This window comes from Leishmania panamensis, assembly GCF_000755165.1.
Source record: "Leishmania panamensis strain MHOM/PA/94/PSC-1 chromosome 28 sequence".
NCBI lineage: Eukaryota > Euglenozoa > Kinetoplastea > Trypanosomatida > Trypanosomatidae > Leishmania > Leishmania panamensis.
The window spans coordinates 291,233-312,594 of NC_025874.1; the positions used below are offsets into that span (position 1 = coordinate 291,233).

At 56.6% G+C, this 21,362-nt stretch overlaps 5 protein-coding genes and 1 pseudogene across 5 annotated transcripts, besides 1 other annotated feature; all 6 read left to right on the top strand.

Annotated features, from left to right (window-relative positions):
• Nucleotides 1-74: 74 nt before the first annotated feature.
• LPMP_280880 (hypothetical protein) lies at nucleotides 75-1,673 on the top strand (the record flags this gene model as incomplete). Its single annotated transcript, XM_010702127.1, has 1 exon — nucleotides 75-1,673. The coding sequence occupies one exon, from the start codon at nucleotides 75-77 to the stop codon at nucleotides 1,671-1,673; it is 1,599 nt and encodes a 532-aa protein (XP_010700429.1).
• Nucleotides 1,674-3,019: 1,346 nt separating this feature from the next.
• Nucleotides 3,020-3,469: a repeat region.
• Nucleotides 3,470-6,785: 3,316 nt separating this feature from the next.
• On the top strand, nucleotides 6,786-7,355 carry LPMP_280890 (hypothetical protein; the record flags this gene model as incomplete). The annotated part of the gene is made up of 1 exon (XM_010702128.1): nucleotides 6,786-7,355. One exon carries the CDS (start codon nucleotides 6,786-6,788, stop codon nucleotides 7,353-7,355), a length of 570 nt encoding a protein of 189 aa, XP_010700430.1.
• Nucleotides 7,356-8,677: 1,322 nt separating this feature from the next.
• On the top strand, nucleotides 8,678-10,630 carry LPMP_280900 (annotated as a pseudogene).
• Nucleotides 10,631-12,239: 1,609 nt separating this feature from the next.
• Nucleotides 12,240-15,146, top strand: LPMP_280910 (DNA replication licensing factor MCM2, putative; the record flags this gene model as incomplete). The annotated part of the gene is made up of 1 exon (XM_010702129.1): nucleotides 12,240-15,146. The coding sequence occupies one exon, from the start codon at nucleotides 12,240-12,242 to the stop codon at nucleotides 15,144-15,146; it is 2,907 nt and encodes a 968-aa protein (XP_010700431.1).
• Nucleotides 15,147-15,881: 735 nt separating this feature from the next.
• LPMP_280920 (hypothetical protein) lies at nucleotides 15,882-17,324 on the top strand (the record flags this gene model as incomplete). The annotated part of the gene is made up of 1 exon (XM_010702130.1): nucleotides 15,882-17,324. One exon carries the CDS (start codon nucleotides 15,882-15,884, stop codon nucleotides 17,322-17,324), a length of 1,443 nt encoding a protein of 480 aa, XP_010700432.1.
• A 1,027-nt stretch (nucleotides 17,325-18,351) lies between these two features.
• LPMP_280930 (hypothetical protein) lies at nucleotides 18,352-20,079 on the top strand (the record flags this gene model as incomplete). The annotated part of the gene is made up of 1 exon (XM_010702131.1): nucleotides 18,352-20,079. One exon carries the CDS (start codon nucleotides 18,352-18,354, stop codon nucleotides 20,077-20,079), a length of 1,728 nt encoding a protein of 575 aa, XP_010700433.1.
• Between the last annotated feature and the right edge of the window lie 1,283 nt (nucleotides 20,080-21,362).

The window sequence follows — 21,362 nt, forward strand, 5'->3', positions numbered from 1 at the left end:
GTGCTACGCACGACACCGCGCCAGCAAGGACAAAGGTAAGGCAACCGAGAATAGGCGAGAGAAAGAGGGACGGCATGTCATCGCCAGAGGCATCGCAACGGTGGCATGCGCGCTCGGAGAAGCTAGCAAGCATACCGGTGATCCCAGTGCTGGCCATCAAGCACCCAAAAGAGTTGCATTCTACCTCGAAAGCGATGGCAAACTCACCGACCACATTTTCGCCCTTCCTCACGTCTGGTCAGACGCCAGACGATATGGGCACGAGAGGCGGATTGGCTGCCGCGTTGGCCGAGATGAGCCCCCTCGGCCAGCGCAACAGCAGCTCCAACGGCACCACGCCTGTCTCAGACGATGGACAGTGCTCCGGCGAAACGGCGGTGGTGTGCACACAGTTTCAATATCACGAGAACTCAGATTCCTGCGAGTGCCCCATGTGCAAGCTGACACTTTACATTTCCTATGTGTACCGCGACCAGCGCCGCGCCTCCCCGCATGTGATGGCGGCACGTCCCTCACCTGAGTACGTAATGGCCCCGGATGGGTCACTGCCAATACTGACACCGATCTACAAACCAGATGGTGTGTCAGTGTGCCCGGTGTACGCCGCGTTTGCCTTCTGCCCCTTTCTTAGTGGCTGTTTCTTGCCGCACGACGAGGCCAGCTGTGCCTCTGCACGAGTGCTGCGGCTGGCGTCGGCGGAGGAGGAGGTGGCGCGGCTGACGCAGCGGGCGAGGGAGCTGCAAGGCAGCGATGTGTGGGCGTGTGATGTGTGTGGCTACTCCGGTATAGATGAGTTTTGTGAGGCGGCGCTGGGCACGGAGCACCACTTCCGCCAGTGTCCGCGCTGTACGTTCATGTGTTTTTTTCCATACATCACGTACCTTGTGGAGCACATTCTACGCAGCGTTGGAGACGATTACCAGCTGTATAAGACGGAGGTGGATCGCTACCGAGGCCTGCTGCCAGACTTGTTTAAGATCCCGCTTACCTTTGAGGCCCACCGTGTGGCGAACGTCGTCTTTGCATGGAGCCTCCTCTCACCAGTACACGCACGTGACGCGATGAACAGTATTGTGCAGGAGTTCCCTAATGTTGAGGCCATCATCAGCGTCGGGAGCGGTGCTGGATACGTAGAGCACGTCTTCAACCGTGTCATGCACCAGGTGCCGCTTCAAGAGGAATGGGCGGTGGATCGAAAGCGCTTTCCTACGATGTCCTTCGACAACGTGCGGTGCGACTTCTACGGTGAGCGCACCATCCCCATCTTCGCCTTCGATGCGCTCGCGCTGAAAAAGACTTACAGCGTGCACGTTTCCATGGGGGGCCCGATCTCCCTCTACTCGCTCAACTGCAAGCAGTCGGTGCTGCTGCTCTGCTGGCCTCCGTTTGGTTCGCGAGAGCGGGAGGAGAGCTCGATGGGTTTTGAGGCGCTCGAGTACTATACTCGGGAGGGCGGCACGATGCTCATTTACATCGGCGACACCGCCGCCACAGGGGACTGGCGCTTTCACATGCTTCTCAAATCCTACTACAAGCTCATACGAAATTACCCAGTGCGCCGAGAGCTGCGTCGGTGGTACCCGCAGGAGATGGGCTTCGTGTATGGCGGCAACGACACCATCGGTGTCTACCGACTGCGCGAGACACCGCTGCCCTCGGTGGGTTTGTATTAGTGGACTTGAAAAGGGGGAGGAGGGGCTGTCCCCAACTGGCAACGTTTTGCTTCATACACGAGGGCGAGCGGCAGGTGGAAGACACACCGCCATATTCGCTCTCAAAGCAAAGAAAGTGCTCAAGCAAAACACAGATCCACTCATGTGCTCTTCGTCAGGGATAATCACACTGAACGAAAAGTTTATGAGCCACACGAGCCCACATGTCTTTTATTCTTTTTTTTTTCCTTTGTGCGTATGTGTGGGAGATACATTTGAATGTGTGTGTGTGTGTGTGCGTGTGGGTATCGACAAGATCGGAGCGGCGTCATGTTCTTGTGAAATGTGACAAACAAAACGAGAATGAAGCGCAGCTGAGTTTGCCCACTGCAGAGGCGGGAGGCGAAAGGGGCAAATGAAAAAGAAAAGCAGCAACCAAAGTGCGTAAAGGAGAGTGGGGTTGTGCAAAACAGGTGCGTGAGCCGACAAGAGTATGAAAAGTGGGAGAGAAGGAAATGAGCCGCAGAGAGCCCTGACGTCGTCAAATAAGCAAAGGAGAGCAGACCATGAAGGGCAATGAGTGGTTTGTGGCGTAGGGGGGAGAGCCAGGGTTGGTTGTGAGGGTAGATAGTAAAAGGAAGCAGCTGCGTGTGTACAGTCGCTCTCTTAGGCATGTTACCGTTCGAGGTTCACATTTCTCTCTTTATTCTGCAACGATAAGAGGACATCGCTGAAGCAACGAGGGAGACCGGGCGGAGGGCGAGAGCGCGAGAGAAAAGACGATGCGCCGGTGTGTATGCCTCATCAAACTCTTTACCTTTGTAGCTGATACGGAGAAAGAGCACCACTCCCCTCCCTTCCAAGAGAGGTGTCTTGTAGGGTTGCAGTGGCTTGTCTTTTCCACTCCTTCGATGCTTTCCACAGGAAGAAACCAGAAAAAAAAACAGAAGCTCTTCCCGTCTTCTTTGTCGTTGTGCTTCCTCCAGTGGTGTTTATCTCATATCTTTACGAGTCGCATGGAGGTATACAGTGATGTGACGCTCTTAGATGCGTACTGCTTTTATTCGTTTATTTCTTTTCTTTTTCGTCGTCGTTGTTGTCGTTGTTGCTGCTGTTATTCCTTAGATTCTTTTCTTCGTTTTTTTTTGGGGGGGGGGGGCGGGGTTTCGTTTCCTTCATGAGGGAGTTCAAGTCAACGCGATATTGTGTGTATATCCATGCGCATGCACACATGCACGCACGCGTGTGTGTGTGTGGGGGGGGGAGGGGGGTAACAAGAGTGTCGCTGCTTCAGTAGGGATGTTTGATCTCAACTGCTTTCCTTGACTGCTTGCCCATTTTCTTCCTTTTCTCCTCTTTCCCCTTTACCCTGATGGGGGGGGGACCCCCTCAGCGTGTTAGCAGGGCTCAGCACCCACATACACACCCTCTCTCTCTCTGTGTGGAAGCCAGGCAGTCCCCTATTCCTGGCAATGCTGAACCACTTTTCGTAGTGACAGGGTGGGGCACCCACGGCGTAGAGAAGCCTGAGCGATTCATTGCTACTGATGCCGGCGCCCAGGTCCTGGATGGCGCTGCGTCGGGGATACCTGCGACACTGAATGCGCTTGTGCCAACCCTATGACAGGCATAGTGTCAAGGTGACTCGAACGTATCCCGCCCTGCTCTCGCTGCCCACTGGTGTGGGGAGCCTGCGTCACCCCGAAGGATGCACCAGGTAGCGACCAGGATAATGGGAGTGTCTGTGGGGCGACCTGTGGGGCGGGAGCGTGGCATTTGAGCTGTGGGTGGGGGGTCACATTCAGATGACAGAACCGATACTGCTCCAAGGATTGGCCACGCTAACAAAATTATCTTTCTTTTTACTTGTGGGTTAACACCTCTCTTCTCTCTCTTCTTTACTTCTCAGCCCTGCTGCTTCTCTCCGTCCTCTTCCTGCTGCTGTACACTCATCCTCTGAAAAATCAATAGCGCTCGGCAACTGACGTAGGTGCGCAGCCAGATACGTTCCCAGAAAGAGAGAACCAGAGCTGGGTTATACATGTTACACTAATGATCACTTTTGGGTCGTCGCCTCTTTCTTAAGTTGTTTGATCTTCAAAGCTTGAGTGGTACTCAGGCGCTTGTTGATGTCCCCCCCCCCTCCCCCCTTCCCTCTCCCTCTACCGGCAGTTGCACCAGGTATGTGGGGGTGACAATGCTGCTCCTTCTCTCCCTCCTTCTTTGTTTTTCTTCTTCGCTTCTCTGTTCTTTGTACGTGTGGTCGAGTGTTTCTGTTTCGTTCCGTGTGTGCCTCTATCCTGCCCCTCTTCATGTATCGTTCTCTTTTTCGCCATTTTCACGGACGCCTCTCTGCCCACGGAGAAAGCTAACGTAGGAGTGAGAAAGACAGCTAGAGTATTGATACTACCATCTCCTTTTACGCCCACAAACACGTCCGTGTCACGCCTGAATAGCAAGCAAAGAATATAACAGGAGTTAAGAAAAGCCCTTTCTCATTCTCTCATTCTCTTGTTAGCGTTGTGGTACGCTTAAAATTACTGCACTTATTCTTATGTGCATGCGTGCGTGTGTGTGTGTGTGTGTCGGCGTGCTGTGGCTGTTGTGGTGATCGCCGATGTTGATGAGAGGAGGTGGCGCTTTTTTTTGGTTTGCCACTTTTGGTGCCTCCGTCTGTTTCCCTCCCTTCATCCACTTCGATTTCGTCTCGACCTCTCCTTGTTATTCGTGTCTCTTCTTTCTTTCCAGTGCCTCTGTAATCGCATGTTTCTCTTACTGCCAAAGGTGACCGTTCAGATTGTGGCTTAGCCATCTTCCCGCTTACTTCTGAGAGTCAAATCTCTCTCAGTTGTACTTTCTTTTTCCGGTTCTTCCTCTTCTCTTGTGTGTTCGATGAACCTTTGGGCGTCTCTCTATCGAACTGCAAACGCTCACAGATCCTGCACGTACGTGTGCTCCTTGTTTTCTATTTATTTTTATGGGTTTAGTTTAGGTGAGCCGTGCGTGCGTGCGTGTGGCGAGTGTTTGTGATTGGGAGAAGGGTGGTTGAAAACGACTGCTTCTATCGTTGTGACGCACAGTCTTGTCTACTGACCGTCGCGGACAGGACTCCACCGTTTCAGGCGTGTACGAGTTGTCTTCAGGGAGAAACATACACGTATACCCACAAGCTCTCGCCCCCCCCTCTCTCTCTCTGTGTCTTCCTCACAACTCCGCGCCCTCTTTTTTTCGCTTTCTCTGTTGCCGTTGTTTTTTCTTCTTCTTTCTCCTCCCACCACCTCCACCTCCTCCTAGCTGCCTCCAAAGAGGAACGTTATTGATGTTCGTGGCGATGATAGCGCGTACGCCGATACGAAGAGAACGTGCGTACTTTTGTTTTCCTCTACTTCCTCCTCCCCCCTGTGGTGGTGGTTGGGTGTAGCAGGTGTGTGATGGTCAGCACCTCTCTTTTGCCGGTGTAATTGAATGGGTCTGTGCTGTGTGAATACTGGTAGGCTGGCGTGTGTTCACGGCATGCAAGAGGCGGACGCGCACAGATACGCTGCTACTGAGTTCTGCGCTGTGCTTTGACCATCTGGAGAGGAACAAAGAACGAGGGAAACGTCACTCTTCTCATGGCTGTGCTTTTGGTTACTCGTTTGTTTGAAATGTTTCGATGTGTTTCCTCCCTCTTTTCGTCTGCCCGTGGACGTGTTGACGATGCGACTCTGATTCTCTGGGTATGGCTGCTCCTTATCGGAGGTATCAGGGAGGGCGTCCATACATACGTGCGTGTGTAGGCGACGCCACGTCGCCCCCCCCCCCCTCGTAGGTCCGAGATGGAAGCACACCAATCGAGGTGCCTGTCACAAAGGGCACACAGAAACCAAAGCATCAGCGAAGGAAGAAAAAAAAGACCCGCAGCACATGACATAAAAGAGAAGCGGCCTCGCAGTGCGGGGTCTTGTGATCACTACATGGGCACTTTTTACTGTTCCACCATCTTCATGTGGTACACTGTGAAGCGATAAGCAGTGGGAGGGGGGGGGGGGGAGGGCGCAGGACGGATTTCAACGGTGTCACGCTGCTCCACACCTGCACATACCCATTCATTTGTGTATGTGCGTCTGTGCGTGCAGTCTTTGTCGTCAGTGTTTGGCTGCTACGAGCTTTTGTTTTATCAATGAAATCAGCAAAAAGAAGTGCGTATTCAATAATTAGCTATCGCATATATATGCCTCTCTTCTTCAAAGCGGATCATGATGGCTGCGGCGGATGTGCAATGCAGCCTGCGGCAGCTGCCAAAAGCCGTACCCCTTCCCTCAAAAGTTGCTTTACCCCTTACGCCTGCCATCAAGACGCTTTGTCCTACTGTGATGATCGCCTCACGTTTTCTTTCTTTCTTTTTCATGCTTCTCTTTGTTTTCTGCTTGTGCCTTGATGGAGACAGACGTTTTGTTGTGTATGTGGGCGGGTGTGACACCCATGCCTCTGCACGTGCTCAAGCGTACACACATACTTTCACACCCAAGCGCGCTTCATTACTCTCGCGCAGCACTGCTGCTCCTTGCGTGCTTCTCCTTTTCGTCAATTCAGGAGGAGCTTCGTGAATTGACTCCTTCGCGTTCGGAACCGTGGCGTGCATCACCGCAATCCCCCAAAAAACAAGCACTCAGTTTCACCTGTCTTGATTTGAGGACCGCAGAAAGGGATAGAGATCGAAAGAGCCGAAAGAAGAAGTGCGAGCGAACCAAGAGGGACCCCTTTCCATCTGTTTTGTCCCCTTCATCCGAGGCTGGCAGCCGCGCTGTTGCTTAGTCTACAACTGTGGACACGACTGCAGCTGCAAACAAGACGGGCAGGGGGGTCGTACTCTAACGAGTGGAGCTTGTGTGAGTTGTCTCTGCTTCTCCATCTGTGGTGGAATCTCAAGCGCCTATTCACAGAGTACGTGTGTATAGAAACCCACACATATTCGCTTCCTTCTCCGCTGCCCGCTTTCTTTTTTTCGACTCAATTCCGTCAGCTCCGTCGCTTTGACTCCGCAGCCTCCTATCCCCCCCTCGCGGCAATCAACACTCGCAAACTGTACCTCTTCTTCTTCCTCAGCATTCAGAAAAGAGAAGGGCGTTCTCAGGAGTTGAGCGACAAAAGATGAACGAGTTGGAGTATTTTGTTGCCAGCACGCACGGGAGTCGGTGTGATATCATGCGCTACATCCAGCAATTGCGAGACTTGGATGCGTGGATCGAGTACCACCTCACTCACCTTCGCGCCATCGCAACCGAGCGGGCGGCATACCGGACGGCGCAGGCCCGCGGGAAGCGCAGCGGCCATTATGGAGGACGCGGCTCTGCTCCAGTGACTCGTGGTGCGCGTCGTCGAGAAGGCCGCGGCCGCAGTCGTTACCGCGGTGTAGAACAAGACTCTGCGGCGGCAGCGGCAACCTTGCATGAACACTACGTACATGATGTGGATGCGAGTCCTCAAGGGGATGATGACACCAATAGCAGCGATACGAACACCGTCGCCGTGGCATGCAACGTGGAGCTCCAGCGACAGTTTGCTTGGCACGAGACGTGCGTGCAGCGTCACTGTATCGAGCGAGAGGTCCTGGCGGCGGAGCTCGCGGAGCGATGCTCTGAGGTGCGGCTCTCTATGGCTTCGCGCCTGGACAACTTTGCTTCTGTAGCCGGAGTCCCCGTAACGGAGCTCTCCCGGTAGGCTTCTGGCAACACGCGTGGTGAGCGGCAAATTCGTGGTGTAGCGCGCAGACAAGGAAAGGAGAAGTATCACTCGTTCGCGAGTGCTCGTCGCTGCCCCCTCCCCTCCAGTGCACGCAAATTTCGCTCCGCCGGTTGGAATCGTTTCGTGTTGCCCCCCTGTTTCTGAGCAAAGATGCCCACGGTGATGGTGCTGCCTACGTGCATGTCACTGTGGCCGTCTCTCTTTCACGCGTTCTCGAGTTCCCTCGTGGCGCACGTACGGCGTGTAGGAAACCCAATGAGCAACACGATACAGCACATGCACCACCAGCAAGGCAGTTGTGGTACCGCTTGTGCACTTCCCATAGGCGTCTGGCTGTGTGTCTTTGTGCCCACCCTCTCCCTGTTCTTCTCGTGTGTCCAGGACTACCTTGCACTCAAGCAAGTACGCTAACGTTGCTGGAGAAGCCCTAGCCCCTGGTGCCAGCACTGCACGTGCCTTTGATCGTGCTCCCCATGTTGCTGAGTTTTTCTTCCCTTTTTTCCCTTTCTCATCTCATGGCGCGCGTTGGCTTGGTCCCACTCACTCATCCCCTCCTTTGTTTGTCTTGCACGTACGATGCAACGTAGACTTGATACGCCCCCCACGACCACTGTCGACATAAAGGCCTTACCGAGACCCCCTCACGCGCTACCTTATTGCTAATTATTATCCCCGTTGCCACACAGGGGAGAGCAGAGGTGGCTACCTCAGGGAGCATCGCACACGGTTGTATGGGCATCTGTGTGAAGCTTCATCATTACCTTTCCCGTCAGACTTGCGGAAAGGCCTTCCCCCCCCCCCCACACACACACAACCAAGCATATCGGAGAGGGGAGCACGGCGACCAGCATGCATGGCCTACACCGGCACTGTCGCCAGCAGCGTCTCTTCACTAGCGCCTTATCTCCAGAGATCCTCAATCATCAGCTCGCGGCCCTTGCGTGCCGCCACAAGCTACAGAGCGACGTGTGGGTGCCGCGTAACGCCTTCGACACGGCACCCAAGCCGTACAATGTGTACATTCTGCCGAATGCGACTCTCTGCGACGTCACTCTCACCTCGGGTGGTGGCATGGGCGATGCGACGGCGTCTATCGGCACAGGCTGATATCGTGTGAACTCTGCGCCGGCATAGAACCGGTGCTTACTCGCGGAATTTCTCGACTTTATGGTTCCGTACCTCACCCCTCCTGAACAGGCCCTCCCACACACTCAAGTCCTGTCATTCACTCCCGCTGCCGCCGCGGATGCGCAGCTGGCTTGTGGCTCCTGCGCGGCTTTGCCACTATCTCCGCGTAAAACTCGCACGATAAACTCCAGCAAGTGCTTCAGTTCCACCACCGACGGCGGTGCCGAGTTTACCACCACCATAATGGCAGCAGCAGTGGACAAGCGCTTCCCAGTTCTCCCCCTGACCCCGTCTGGGAGACGGTAACACCCTCTCAGCACCCGCTTGCCTTGAACGGTTCGCTGCTGGTTGGCACCTATACGGCCGCGCAGCTACTGAGGTGGCAACAGGAGCGACAACTGGAGTCACTACTGGCGTCGTCCGCGAGGGGCAAGCGCGTAGGAGCAGCGAATTTTCTTTATGGGCGACACCGAATTCCCGGGCCGGTACCGCCCGCATTTCTGCGTTCGCTACACACCCGCACACGCACACAAACTTTTTCTTCGCGGTGCCCGCAGCACTATGGATACAGCACCGTGCCGTTGAGAACAAGTACGTGTCGCGACTGTGGCTGACGCTAAGGCAGGCCGCGGAGCTGTTCGGCACACACCTGTTTCCTGAACGCGCCAACGGCAACCCGGTCCTGTACTGCAATCACTTTACTGTTGGTGTGGGGGCTACCGCCTTCTACTGCGCCGATCAGTTTGCCGGCAGCGACGCCGTGTTTCCCAGCGCGCGGCCGCTCAATATTGTGGTGAAATGTGCGAGTTTGGCTTCCACGAACCTGCGTGGGTTCCCGCTGCTTGCCCGGTGCATCAGGGAGGAGATGACCAATGGCACAGGCGGGGTGACAGACCTGGCACCGATCAGGCCGCATGCAATGCCGGCCGACACGCGGCGTTGCTCCAGCACAGTCAGCGATGTGCGGCCATCCGACTGCATATGACTGTTGGAATGCGAGGGCAGAGAAGGAGTACCTGAAAAGAGTCAATCTCGCACCCACCCTCGCGCGGAGGTGTCTTCTGTGCGACTACCCCGGATCCCTCTCCTTCTTGCACCGCACGTTTCTCTCCTTCAATCTAGCCCTCCATGAAGGCGAGCAGGGCGTTGCTCAAGAACGGATGCCAGTTCGCGCGAATGTGCACTTAAGATGGTTCAACGGCGAATGCTGGTTCAATGTGTCGCAGCTGCGCGAGTCAGCTGTGAGGCAGGTGCTGATGGACAACCCACCACGGCACTTTCTTACTCGTCAGTATCTTCATGGAGTTGTCGCTGTCAACTGCTGCCGTGCTCAACCCACACGGCGATATGAAACAGGGGCAGCAGTGATTTCACTAAGGTCGCCAGCGTCTTCCTCCCTCACGCAGTGCGACTTTAAAGCAGAATGGGTGCCCGCTTACATTCTAGCAACTAGCGAAGTGAAGGCTTCGGGAAAGCGCTCACAACGTGCCATATGCTGCGCCCCCTGCCGGCGCCACGCTCAGACGCTTTGTCCTCGGCGGCAACTTCCTCTTGTCTATGGCAGACGCTAGCCTGCACAAGGCTGCGAAGGAGTAGCTGCGGCGCTACACCCCTGTCAGCGAAGCGGGGTACCTTTTCCTGCGCGGCCTGCTGCAGGCGATAACGCTGCGCGTCTTCGAGCGGGGGTACCAGGCCTACAAGTAGCTGATCCACCGCGTGAACAAGGGCGGGTCATTTTTCGCCACCCCTGCTGACTTTACGGCAATCGTGCGGGCCTGATGTGTGAGTCTGCATTTCAGCAGTTACTCGCGATATCTGTGCTTGTGGTGGCACCCTTTGTGCGAATGGCCCACTTTGAGTTTGTTAATGCGGAGGGGGGCGCCGCCGATGCACAGAACGGATGCGTACAAGTGCGCCGCAGCGCACGAAAGCGATGACGGAAAGCCTGACGTACCGCTCCTTCAGATGAGCAACGACGCGCGCTTTCAAGTGGAATCAGGGAAAGAGGTGCAGGCGGAATCCCTGCTGCAACGTCCTGTGAGGAGGACGGACGATGCGGCAGCCTTGGGCAATACTGCAGCCTTCGACAGGTTCGACGTCGCTGCCGTAGACGATTGGGGTGACATGAACGAGGGATGGACAGGCGGCGACCCGTCCCCATATGTGTACGTTGAATAAAAGAGCACCACATGACAGGCGCACATACCGTTGCGCTACTTCAGCTGGGTGAGATGTTGTAGGACGGTTCACTCCTCCGGCCCAGGCGAAGGAAAGGCTCTCCTCTCCCCTCGTTGTCGTGAGGGTGTATCGGGCGCGTCATCGGCTGCAGAGACCCTCACTTCCTGTGAGAGCGTCCCTTCGTTTTTTCTTTTTCGTTGTTCGTATCGAAGGCATTTCTATCGGTCTTTTTTTTCGTGTTTCAGTGCACGGCTTTTGTCTCCCACCCACGGACACCGGCACACCCGCCCCTCGTTGCACTGCACAGGCTTGCTTGCGTGTGTGTATGCGTTCTTCCACCACCCTCGCCCCGGCTCTGTTTGCCTTCCTCCCCCCTCCGTGCAGACAAGAAGGGAGACTCTCTGCTATCCAGCAGCGTCGCTGCTGCTGCTGATTCTTTTTTTTGCCTCTCCCTTCCCCCCCCCCCCCCCCCCACGCAGACCCGAAGTGGTTCGTCGTGCTGTGCGGATAACATGGCTGTGTGCGGCTACTCCTGACGTTGGCACCTGGCGCGCACCTGCCCTCCAAAAAAAAAATTCATGAAGAGGTGTGGCTACCATTAGCCAAGAGAAGCAGCGCGCCGAACATCGGGGCGGCACTGCACTTACGTGCGGTGGTGCGTGGAGAAGGGGCGTTTGTGCGCATGCAACTCGAAGTGTCCTCTCTGTGTGCCCCTCCTTCCTGACGAGCACCCATGTTGACTGCAAAGTGGCCTCCAGTGTTGCCGTTGCCCCCTGGCTTCCCTCCTGTGCACCCGCGCTACCGTCGCTCGCTCTTCCTCTTTCTGCCCAGATAATGCATTACCCCTTTTTTTTCAAGCGGAACGTGTCTTCCTCTCTCCTGTCTGTCTCTCTCTCTGTATGCATCTTGTTTCTCGCCGCGGCCCCTCCCGCAATGCGTGCCAGAGACGCACTGTTCATCTAGCGGCCTACTCACTGACTCGTGTGCGCGCTGACGCGTGCGTTTTTCTTTTGTTCTCGTGTGTTGTTGTGAGCAGCCGCCTTGCTCAGTACCACGGTTGCCTTCTCCGTTGCTTTTTTTTTTCTCTCTCTCTTTGTTTGCATCGGTACACTTCACTCTCACTCTCCAGCGTCGTCGACGTGGTGCGAGGCTTGTGCCATCACGAGGCACCGTCGACCTTTTCTTTAGACCACAGAAAAGGCGGAGAGGCACCCATTCCTGAATGGGGGTACACACCCGCGCTGTGAAGCATCGAGGAACTAAACACAGGTGGAGCGACTATGTGGGGTGTCTCTCGCAACTCACATCGACACCGGCTCCCTTAATTCATAGACGCCAACGGCATCTGAATAGATCCATACATAGGCCCCTATACACACGAGTCAGCGAAGAAAAAAAAGCAAAGGAAAGCGTGTGTGTAGGTGCCCTCAACTAGCCTACTGGAGCAGCAGGCTGCACCAACCAGACTACGGCGAGGAGAACGGAAGGAGCAGGCGGCGGGTCAGACGTCTTTGCTTTCTCATTCCCCTGCGCAGAATTAGAGGGCGGGGAGTCATGAGGCCCTCGAGAGGGCGAGATGCCACTGGCCGAAAACGGCGCCGCGCGCCTGCGAACGAGGCCGATGCCTCGAACCTTCATCCGCCGAGAAGAGAGGAGATTGCGGACGCCGACGACGTGGACCACTCCTCCGGTGACGAGGCCGATGACGAGGAGGGAGAAGACCTCTATGGGGACAACTTCATGCGAGACTACCTCGAGCCAGATGAGGAGAGTGAGGTGCCCGAGGATGAGGTCGGCGAAGACGACGACTGGATTGCAGACGACGACAGCTCCGTTTCCGAGATCTCCGAGGGGGGCCGTATCGCCGTGGATGAGCTGCTCGAGCGGCGCCGGGAGAAAGAGGGGGCGCTGGCTGAGGAGCGGCGCCAGCTGCAAGAAGGCATCTTCAGCGATGTGGACGAGGACGATGATGATGATGCGTCGTGGGCCTCCGGAGGTGAGGGCGGTATGACACGGAGCGGCGGCACCGCAGCTGGCGATCAAGGCCGCGGCCTCGATGACAGAGAGGACGCGGGCTACGGAGACCCCAACGACGACGCCTACGTGCGTGGTGACCTGGAGGCGATGAGCTTCAACTGGCGGCAGCCGCAAGGGGAGTTGGTAGAGTGGCTTGCACAGGAGCTACCTCGTCGCGTGATTAAGAACCGCATCTACAACTTCTACTTTAACTACATCGTAAACGACGTCAGCGTCTACGAAGAGAAAGTGAATGCAATGGCGCGCGAAAATGACAAGAGTTTCCAGCTGAGCTACGATCATCTGAGCCGCGTGTACGATAGCGTTCTCGCTCTGTGGCTGGTGGACGCACCAGATCCGATGATCGAGCTGCTGGAGGAGGCTGCTAACTACTTCACCTTCAAGCTGTACCCGCAGTATCGCAAGGTGCACTCGCACATCTTTATTCGCATTTGCGACCTGCCCTTGTGCGATCCGATCCGCGACTTTCGCCAGATGCACATGAACGTGCTAGTACGGGTGGAGGGAGTGGTGATCCGCCGCTCGCCGGTGTATCCGCAGATGGACGCCGTTAAGTACGACTGCGTGCGGTGCACATACATAATCGGGCCCATCTACCAGCGCGGCGACAAGGAACAGCGCGTGAGCATGTGCCCCAGTTGTCATAGCAAAGGGCCGTTCCGCGTGAACATGCGCCTGACGGAGTACCGAAATCATCAGACCATAATTCTGCAGGAGTCTCCTGGTAAGGTACCGCCTGGACGGTTGCCACGCAGCTTGGAGGTGGTACTAACGAACGATCTCATTGATCGCGCGAAACCTGGCGAGGAGGTGGATGTGACGGGGATTTACCGCAACAACTTTGATCCGTTGCTCAACAGCCGCCAAGGCTTTCCCGTCTTCACGACCGTTCTGCACGCGAACAACGTCATTCGACGCACGACGGAGCTGGGTGTGTTTCTGCTGCCCGATGATGAACGGCAGCGCATTATCGAGCTCAGCAAGTCGCCCAATATCCGAAGGAAGCTTTTGCAGTCAATCGCACCGAGCATCCACGGCCGCGACGACATTAAGCTCGGGCTCCTACTCGCCATGATGGGCGCCGTGCCGAAGGACATCGGTGGCGATCAGTCGCATCGCATTCGGGGCGACATCAACGTTCTGATGGTTGGCGATCCTGGCTGCGCAAAGTCGCAGTTTCTCAAGTTCGTTGAGAAGACGGCCAACCGCACCGTCTTCACGACTGGCCGCGGTTCGACCGCTGTGGGCCTGACAGCATCGGTGCACAAGGACAGCGTCAACGGCGACTTCGTGCTCGAGGGTGGCGCCCTCGTTATAGCGGACCGCGGCTGCTGTCTCATTGACGAGTTCGACAAAATGTCCGACCAAGATCGAACGTCCATCCATGAGGCGATGGAGCAGCAGACCATCTCGGTGGCGCGTGGTGGCATTGTGACGACGCTGTCGGCGCGCTGCTGCATCATTGCGGCGGCGAATCCAATGGGCGGCCGTTACGACCCCTCTACCTCGTTTGACGCCAATGTGAATCTCACCACGCCAATCCTCTCCCGCTTCGACTTGCTGTTTGTGGTGCGGGATGAGGTGAACGTGGAGTTGGACGAGCGGCTTGCCACGTTTATCTGCGACTCGCACATGCGCAACCATCCGCAGACGCATGAGGAGACGCGCCTGTTGGAGCGTGACCGGCACAGAGAGTTCGCGAGGTTGCGCTACGCGCTGGAGAACGCGTCAACAGAGGGCGAGCGCCAGGAGTACGAGGAGCAGCTACGGCACCTGCGCGAGAGCGTCGCGGATACTTCCCGCTTCGAGGACGACGACCCGGACAGCGATAAGCCGCTCCCGCAAGCCTTACTGCGCAAGTACATCCTGTTGGCGAAGAGCCACTGCTTTCCCCGCATCTCCAATATCGACCCCGACACCATTGCGCGTCTGTATGTCGAGCTGCGGCAGGAGTCGAAGCATGGCGGCATCGCCATTACGGTGCGGCACATGGAATCCGTCATTCGCCTCTCTGAGGCGCACGCGCGGATGCACCTTCGGGAATTTGTGACCGAAGAGGATGTCACCGCAGCCGTCTCGCTCTTTCTCCGCTGCTTCATTCAGACACAAAAGTACAGCCTGCGCAGCGCGATGGAGGCACGCTTCCGCAAGTTCCTCGAGTCCGACACGGAAAGTCTACCGCTCATTCGTCACCGCATCAAAGTGGCGGTGCAGACGGTGCGCCAGTTCGAGCGCCAGCTGTCTGGTGGGGTGGAGCCGACCCAAGTGCGTATAGACCTATCGGAACTGGACTACTACACAGCAAATATTTCCCAGGAGACGCTGAACGCCTTCTACGAGAGCGCAGAATTCAGGAAGGAGTACCGGCTGATTCGCGACCCCGTGACACACGCGCCTCTGCAGATTGAGCACTCGCTGGTGTGATGCGTGCTGTGCCCTTTCCCTCATTCTGTCCCTTTCCCCCGTTTCCCGCTGCGTCAGAGGAAGAAAGGAAGCGAGGAGAGTGCCTCCTGATGAGGAACTGACGAGTAGGCGTGCGCGTGTGCGTGTCTAATAAAATGAAGCGGATGCCTTCTCGTTGGTTGCATTGTGTGGGCGTATTTATCCTCTGCGTTCATAGCAGTGATGGGGGGGGGAGAGGATCTGCTGTCTCCCTTTTCTTTGTTGTTTTCGCTGGTGTGGCCGCCGCATGTGCCGCTTCTTCACGGTGCACGTCCCTCCCACCCCCGCCTCTCTTTTCTCGTACCTTTTTGCCTGTTGAGCCGCGTCACAGGTCTTCGCACGTGTTAGCCATGAGGAAGTGACTTCCCCTGCGCAGCTTTCCAACATTCACACACCCACACACCCACCCACACACAAACCAGCGCATAGCAAAGAAAATACAGTGACCCACGTGCAGACGGTTCCTCCATTCTGCAAGGCTAAGGAGACGGCAAACCTCGCTTGGTCTGCTGTCTGTCGGCTTTCAGACTCCACATGCCCCTTCGTGGTACTGCACCTTCATCATCACTCCGGGGCCAACCCACAAGACGTGCGTGAGCACTGCAACGTAGCTGCACACCTACTTGTGCCTCTTTATTTTCTCTTCCTTTCCCACCTCTCTCCTTCACCACCAATTCTCTCCCCCTTCATCTTTTCGTTCGCCTGTCTACGCAGGCTATGGACGCAATCGAAGTGGAGCTGTCGCCGGGTAGCGCGGTGAAATTCACTCATGCTTACGCTGAGCACCGCGTTGCAGGCGCGGACGAAGGAACGGATTGCCTTTCTCGCGATCAGTACTACAGCAACTACGGAAACCGTCCAATTACTCTTCCGAAGGCCTTCTGTGCATCGGCTACTTCCCCAAGCGCAACGGTGAGCACCGCAGCTGACGACCTGCATGAGGCTGACACATCCTCTATCCCTTCCCCACTGCTGCTAGAGATGCAGCTGGACACAATTCTGCGCGGAGACTGCAGCAGCGAGAGGGGCGGAAGCCTGGCAGGATGTTCCTGCAACAGCAGCAGCGCCGTGCAGCAGACAGCTCTGCAGGATTGTATGGCTGAGTCGCGCGTGACCAAGCCCAGCTCTTCCACAATGCATTCCTCCACCGAGCTCACCGGAGAGGCGGCCTCCTCTCCGTTGCACTACTGTTCCACAAAGCCTCATCATACGGGTCCGGGTTGCACCCTCTCACTGCGACCTCCTCCGCTACTGTCATACGTAACGTGCCGCAGTCACACCAAGACAGGATCGTCTGCACCTCGACGTGTCCCTTTATTGTCCGCTGCAGTTCCTGCGCCGCCTGTACCCTTCAGGGTGCCAGGAGACGCCAGCGAAACACGTCCCCCGATGTCGGCTTCTCCACCGTGCCTGCCCCGCGGACGACGTGCCGCCATGCAAGAAAGCATTGCCCGCTTTCTGAACGTGGAGGAGGCAATGGCCTCAGATACCAGCAGCGCTGTCTACTCAACTTCCACGAGTTGCTCGCCAATCTGCGAGCCCTTCGTGGCTACCGTCGCCTCCGCCGCGTCCCCATCGTTGCCGCGCGCTTCGGCGCAAGAGAACAATAAAAAGCTCCACGCGGCTGATTTGCCACTCAAGACGGCAGCGATGGGTAACCGACGTCCACATATGGCCCTCTTCGCACCCCTTCCGGTGAATCAAACCCGCACCGCCACTTCCAGAGCTCACGCCTCGAAGGCGACAGTCTCCACTACCTCTCCCATTAGCTGCGTAGGTAGCGTAGGGAATGCTCAGAGGGATGGGTGCACCACTCTCGTAGCTACGTCTGACGTCATTGCGAAGGCTGAACTGACACAATTACCATCGTCATCAGGGGAGTCGGCGAGAAAGTCAGCCAAGTTCTCGCTACTGCCTTACACGGATTCAGCAACGCTGGCGTCTTTTGATGCCGCCGCTGGAATGTCTGCTGAAGGCCCCCTCGGTGTGGTGGAGGTGCGCGTCTATGACAAGGCTACAGTTACAGTGACTTGCGTTGCGTGCCAGCTATCAATCAATGTCTTTGCCCTCCTCCTTGCTGGCACTGAGATGCCCGATGTCTGCTATTGCCCTTTGTGTGGGAGTCGGTGCAAGTGGACAGCGTGCACTGATGCCGTGTAGAGTCGCTCATGTTTCCAGTGAGGTCGGACATCCCCGCGTCGATCACGGTGTCTTGCACCGACAGTCTTGTACAGTACATCTTTCCTTTTCCCCAGCGTATACGTTCTTCTCTATCTGTTATGTGTGAACTCTCAGCACTTTCGCTCTGGCGTTACTGTTTCTTCTTCAGCTCCTTTGCGGCGCCCTCAATCTCACGAGCAGGCTGCTCCTTGTCTCCATGCCGTTAGGGAGGGGTGGGGAGGCGGAGAGAGAGAGAGGCGGTCATCGGTATGCCAGAACTCTTTTCCCTTTCTCTCTCTCTCTACATACTCATCACTGCATCACCACTCGCCTTTCCATCTCATGCGCTGTCTTGTTTTCTACTGTTTTGTGTGCTGGCCTGCAAGTGGCGGGCGCAGCAGAGCACGCGTTGCACTTTTCTCTAGACGCTGTTAGACACCAACGTTCCACCCCCTACGGACACAAACGCACCCTCAACGAAGGTCAAGTCGTACAACGCGGAGTCCACGAAGGGGTGCCAACAACAATGACGAGCGAATCGAGGACGCAGAGTGTTCTTAGTCCGAGGTATTGCGCCCTCTTCTCCTGTCAGGCCGTTGTATCTCTCTCTGTGTGTGTGTGAGCGTGTGTGTACCTCCCTGCAACACCCGGTGCTTGGCTGTCCGATTTGCCATCAAACCGCCCACCCGTCTTCGTTTTATTTCCCCTTTCGCTACGTCTTTGTCTCGCGTGATGTTACGAACTTTTGCATCTCCTCCATGCTCATGCCTGTGTATCTCTCTATCCAACCCGCGCTACGCATGCCCTGCCCTGCCCTCCCCTCCCCCCTTTCCTCTCCCATCATCTCTGCTGTCGAATGCGGCGCCTACCCAATTCCTAGCCATACATCCATACCCCTACGCATGCACATGCACACGGGCCTCAGGAACAAGAAATAGATCACAAACGTACACACATAGAGAGAGACCCGCCCTAGTGTTTCATTTAAGCCCACGCATTCTCCGACAGAGAGAGAGAGAGAGCAGAAATGATTTCGAATGCGGTCTCTGGACGGCTGTACAGCCTCGTTAAGGGGCTCGCGAAGGTGTACCTTGATATTCAGACGGTAGGCATAGCTCGGGAGATGCTGCTGGCTGACTCAATCTCGGGCGCCGCAGAGGTCTTCATCGGTGCTGCCTCCACCGGTGGCAAGGCACTTTGGATGGACCTCCTCATTCTGCTTGGCGTGCTTATCATCATCGTCGTTATGACGAGCTGCCTCGTGCGCTTCTCCTGGCGACTGTGCATCAGCATTCTGATGAAAACCTACACCACTGAGAAGAGCCGCGCCAACAGAAAGGATTACCAGATCCAGATAGAGCGGGAACAGGCAGAGCGCAAGCTGCGGGGGTACAACGGCGAGGAAGAGGCCTTCGTGCTGACCGAGCAGGATCCGCAGGTAATATCGACGCTGCTGCCGAAGATGCGCAAGGGGCAGGAGCGTGGAACAGCCAATAGCGGTGGAAAGAGCAAGCAAGAAGCCGCAGGCAAATTGAAGGAGTCGGCTATCGCAGCACCACCACAGCATCAGCAGCAAGAGGCGGGGTTCACCGCCACGTCTCGCCGCACACCGCAGGACGCGCGCGCTGCACCAAAGTCCATCCTCCGCGGCTTTCCGGAGGTGGACTTCATGCTCACCTCTCCCGGGCAGAGGTACCTACTGATTGGGTGTCGCAGCAAGCGCAAGACGTCCCTGTACCCGCAGAGCGATGCCACCGCGTTCATGGAGCGTGGTAAGGAGCTGCAGGAAAACTACTTCACCGATGTGAACGCGGTGGTCACCACAGCGGTCGGACTAGAGCAGAAGGCGGAAATCTACGCCGCACAGTTCTCCGTCGACGACACGCGCCTCGTCGCGGGTGAACGCTTCACAGACAAGTTTGTCTGCTTCTCGGTGTCGGGTCGAACCAGCGTGAGCCTGACGCATCTGTGGTCGATGAAGCTGCCGGACCACCGCCTCGTTTCCTCAGTGCCACAATGGAGCGTACTCGGGCAGGACAGCATTTTGAGCATTGTGGATCGATCAACAGAGGTGGAGGTTATTACTCGGAGTGCGGAGAAGACGTCGACAGTCCACAAGGACAAGTTCAAAGTGGGCAGCGCACTCGCCTGGGCAGTGTGCGACGATCGCGTTGCGCTCGGCGGCTCCTTTCTGCGTGAGCCGCGGCTCTCGCGTGTGGTGCAGCGTGCTGGCGGTGGCGGGATTACCCTCGAGTCGGTCGCGGTGTTCCCCAACGCGGAAAAGCTGCGTGTGTTGGCGCTGGCCTTCGCGACCCCAGGCACCCCCGAATTCAACACCCGCAGCTACATCATTGTATTTCTGGAGAACGGCATCGGTACCATCTACGATGTGCAAACCTTGTCAACGCAGAACACGCCGCAGACGGTGTGCTCCTTTTCTGACACGGACTACGCCGGTCACCTAAGTGATGCACCGCTGTGCATTCTTACGGCTCTGCGCGGGCAGGCGTACCACGAGGTGCTGCGCATCGCGCTACTCCGAGGCCCAAGCGTGACGGTCTACGAGCAGACTGGCAAGGCGGATAGCGGCAACTTTCAGATGGTACGCGTCGCGGACATGTACGACGTGCAGGAGGGTGACCCTGTGAAGCACGCCGTGTTTCTGCAAAACGGCCTCGGCCTGGCCACTAGTGGGTATGCAGACGGCCGCCATGTTCGCCTGTTTGCGCTACCGTTTCCCATGGAGACATCCTAATCGTTGAGCGCACCGAAGGGAAAGCTTGGGGATGGCTGCTTCCTTCCCGCTGCGCAGATTACGCGCCTGACGCACTCCCGCCCCCTCCCCTCCTTAGCTATGTGCGTGCGTGCGTGTGCACTGCCGCGGCTGCATACGGTTTCCCCTTCTCGTTTTGACACCCCCCTCCGCTCTATGGTGGCACGAACTCTTGTCATCGCCTAAAGCTCGAACGTAGCACACGGATGCCTTCGCGTGCTTGCGATGACATTACTGTGTCGGCCCATGTGTTGGTTGTCGTCGTTGCTGTTGTCGCTGACCGATGCTGTGTGGAGTGCTTGTTGTTGATGGCTGCCGTCTCTGTTGCCTCAACCCCCCCCCCTCTGTCGCCGCACTCACACAGCGCCATACCCACCGTGGCCGCAAATAAGTAAAAAAATGATTCAGGGGCACTTTTGCCACGCTCTTTGATTGCATCCCCAAGCCCCGATGCACAACCGCTTTTACTTCTCTCTCCACATGGCCCACTCCCCACCTCCGTCACCCGCTGATGAATTCGATCCCTCTCCCAGTGCGGATGTGTGGGTGCACGCGATCAAGTGAGCGGGCACTCCCACGCGCACAAAGAGCGCGCGCCTATGCTAGCAGAGGGCGAATCGCCCTGCGTCTGCGAAGAGAACTGCAGGTTCTGTTGTGCCATGTGTGTGCCGATGAGCGCATACCACTCACTCAACCTTCAACACGCATGGGCTCCTTGGTTCTGCGCAGCTCATTTGACGAGCCATGCTTGCCTCCGCCCGAGGGACAGGAGGTAGACCGTGTGCGCACCTCCTGTCCCTCGGGCACTCGAGTGATGCACATCACCGCTGCCTCATTCTGCGTCCGTCTCATTTCGTTTTGTGTTTCTTTTCTTGTCACCACCGTCCCTCTCCCTCTTTGTCTCGTCGAGGTCGCGCGCCTTGCCAACCCCCCCACACACACTCACACGCTCACAGAAGAAAGGAGGACACTATCCTCTCATCTTGACATCTCTTTCTCAGAGAGAACTTCAGTGCGTAGAGGCGTGTGTGTGTGGGTGTGGACGCACGCTGCACCACCATACACCCAGTCCATTCATCGAGACAGCCGCGATTGCGTCGCACCACCTCCCCTTTCCTCTCTCTCCTCGACATGAGCGCAAAGACGACACCGACACGCGCACAAGTCCACTCACGCATCGCAGTGCAGTATAAGGTAAGGAAGGTGTCTATACTCTATTGAGGGTGTTTATTTTTTTGGCTCTCATCTTGTGTTGTTGTTGTTCT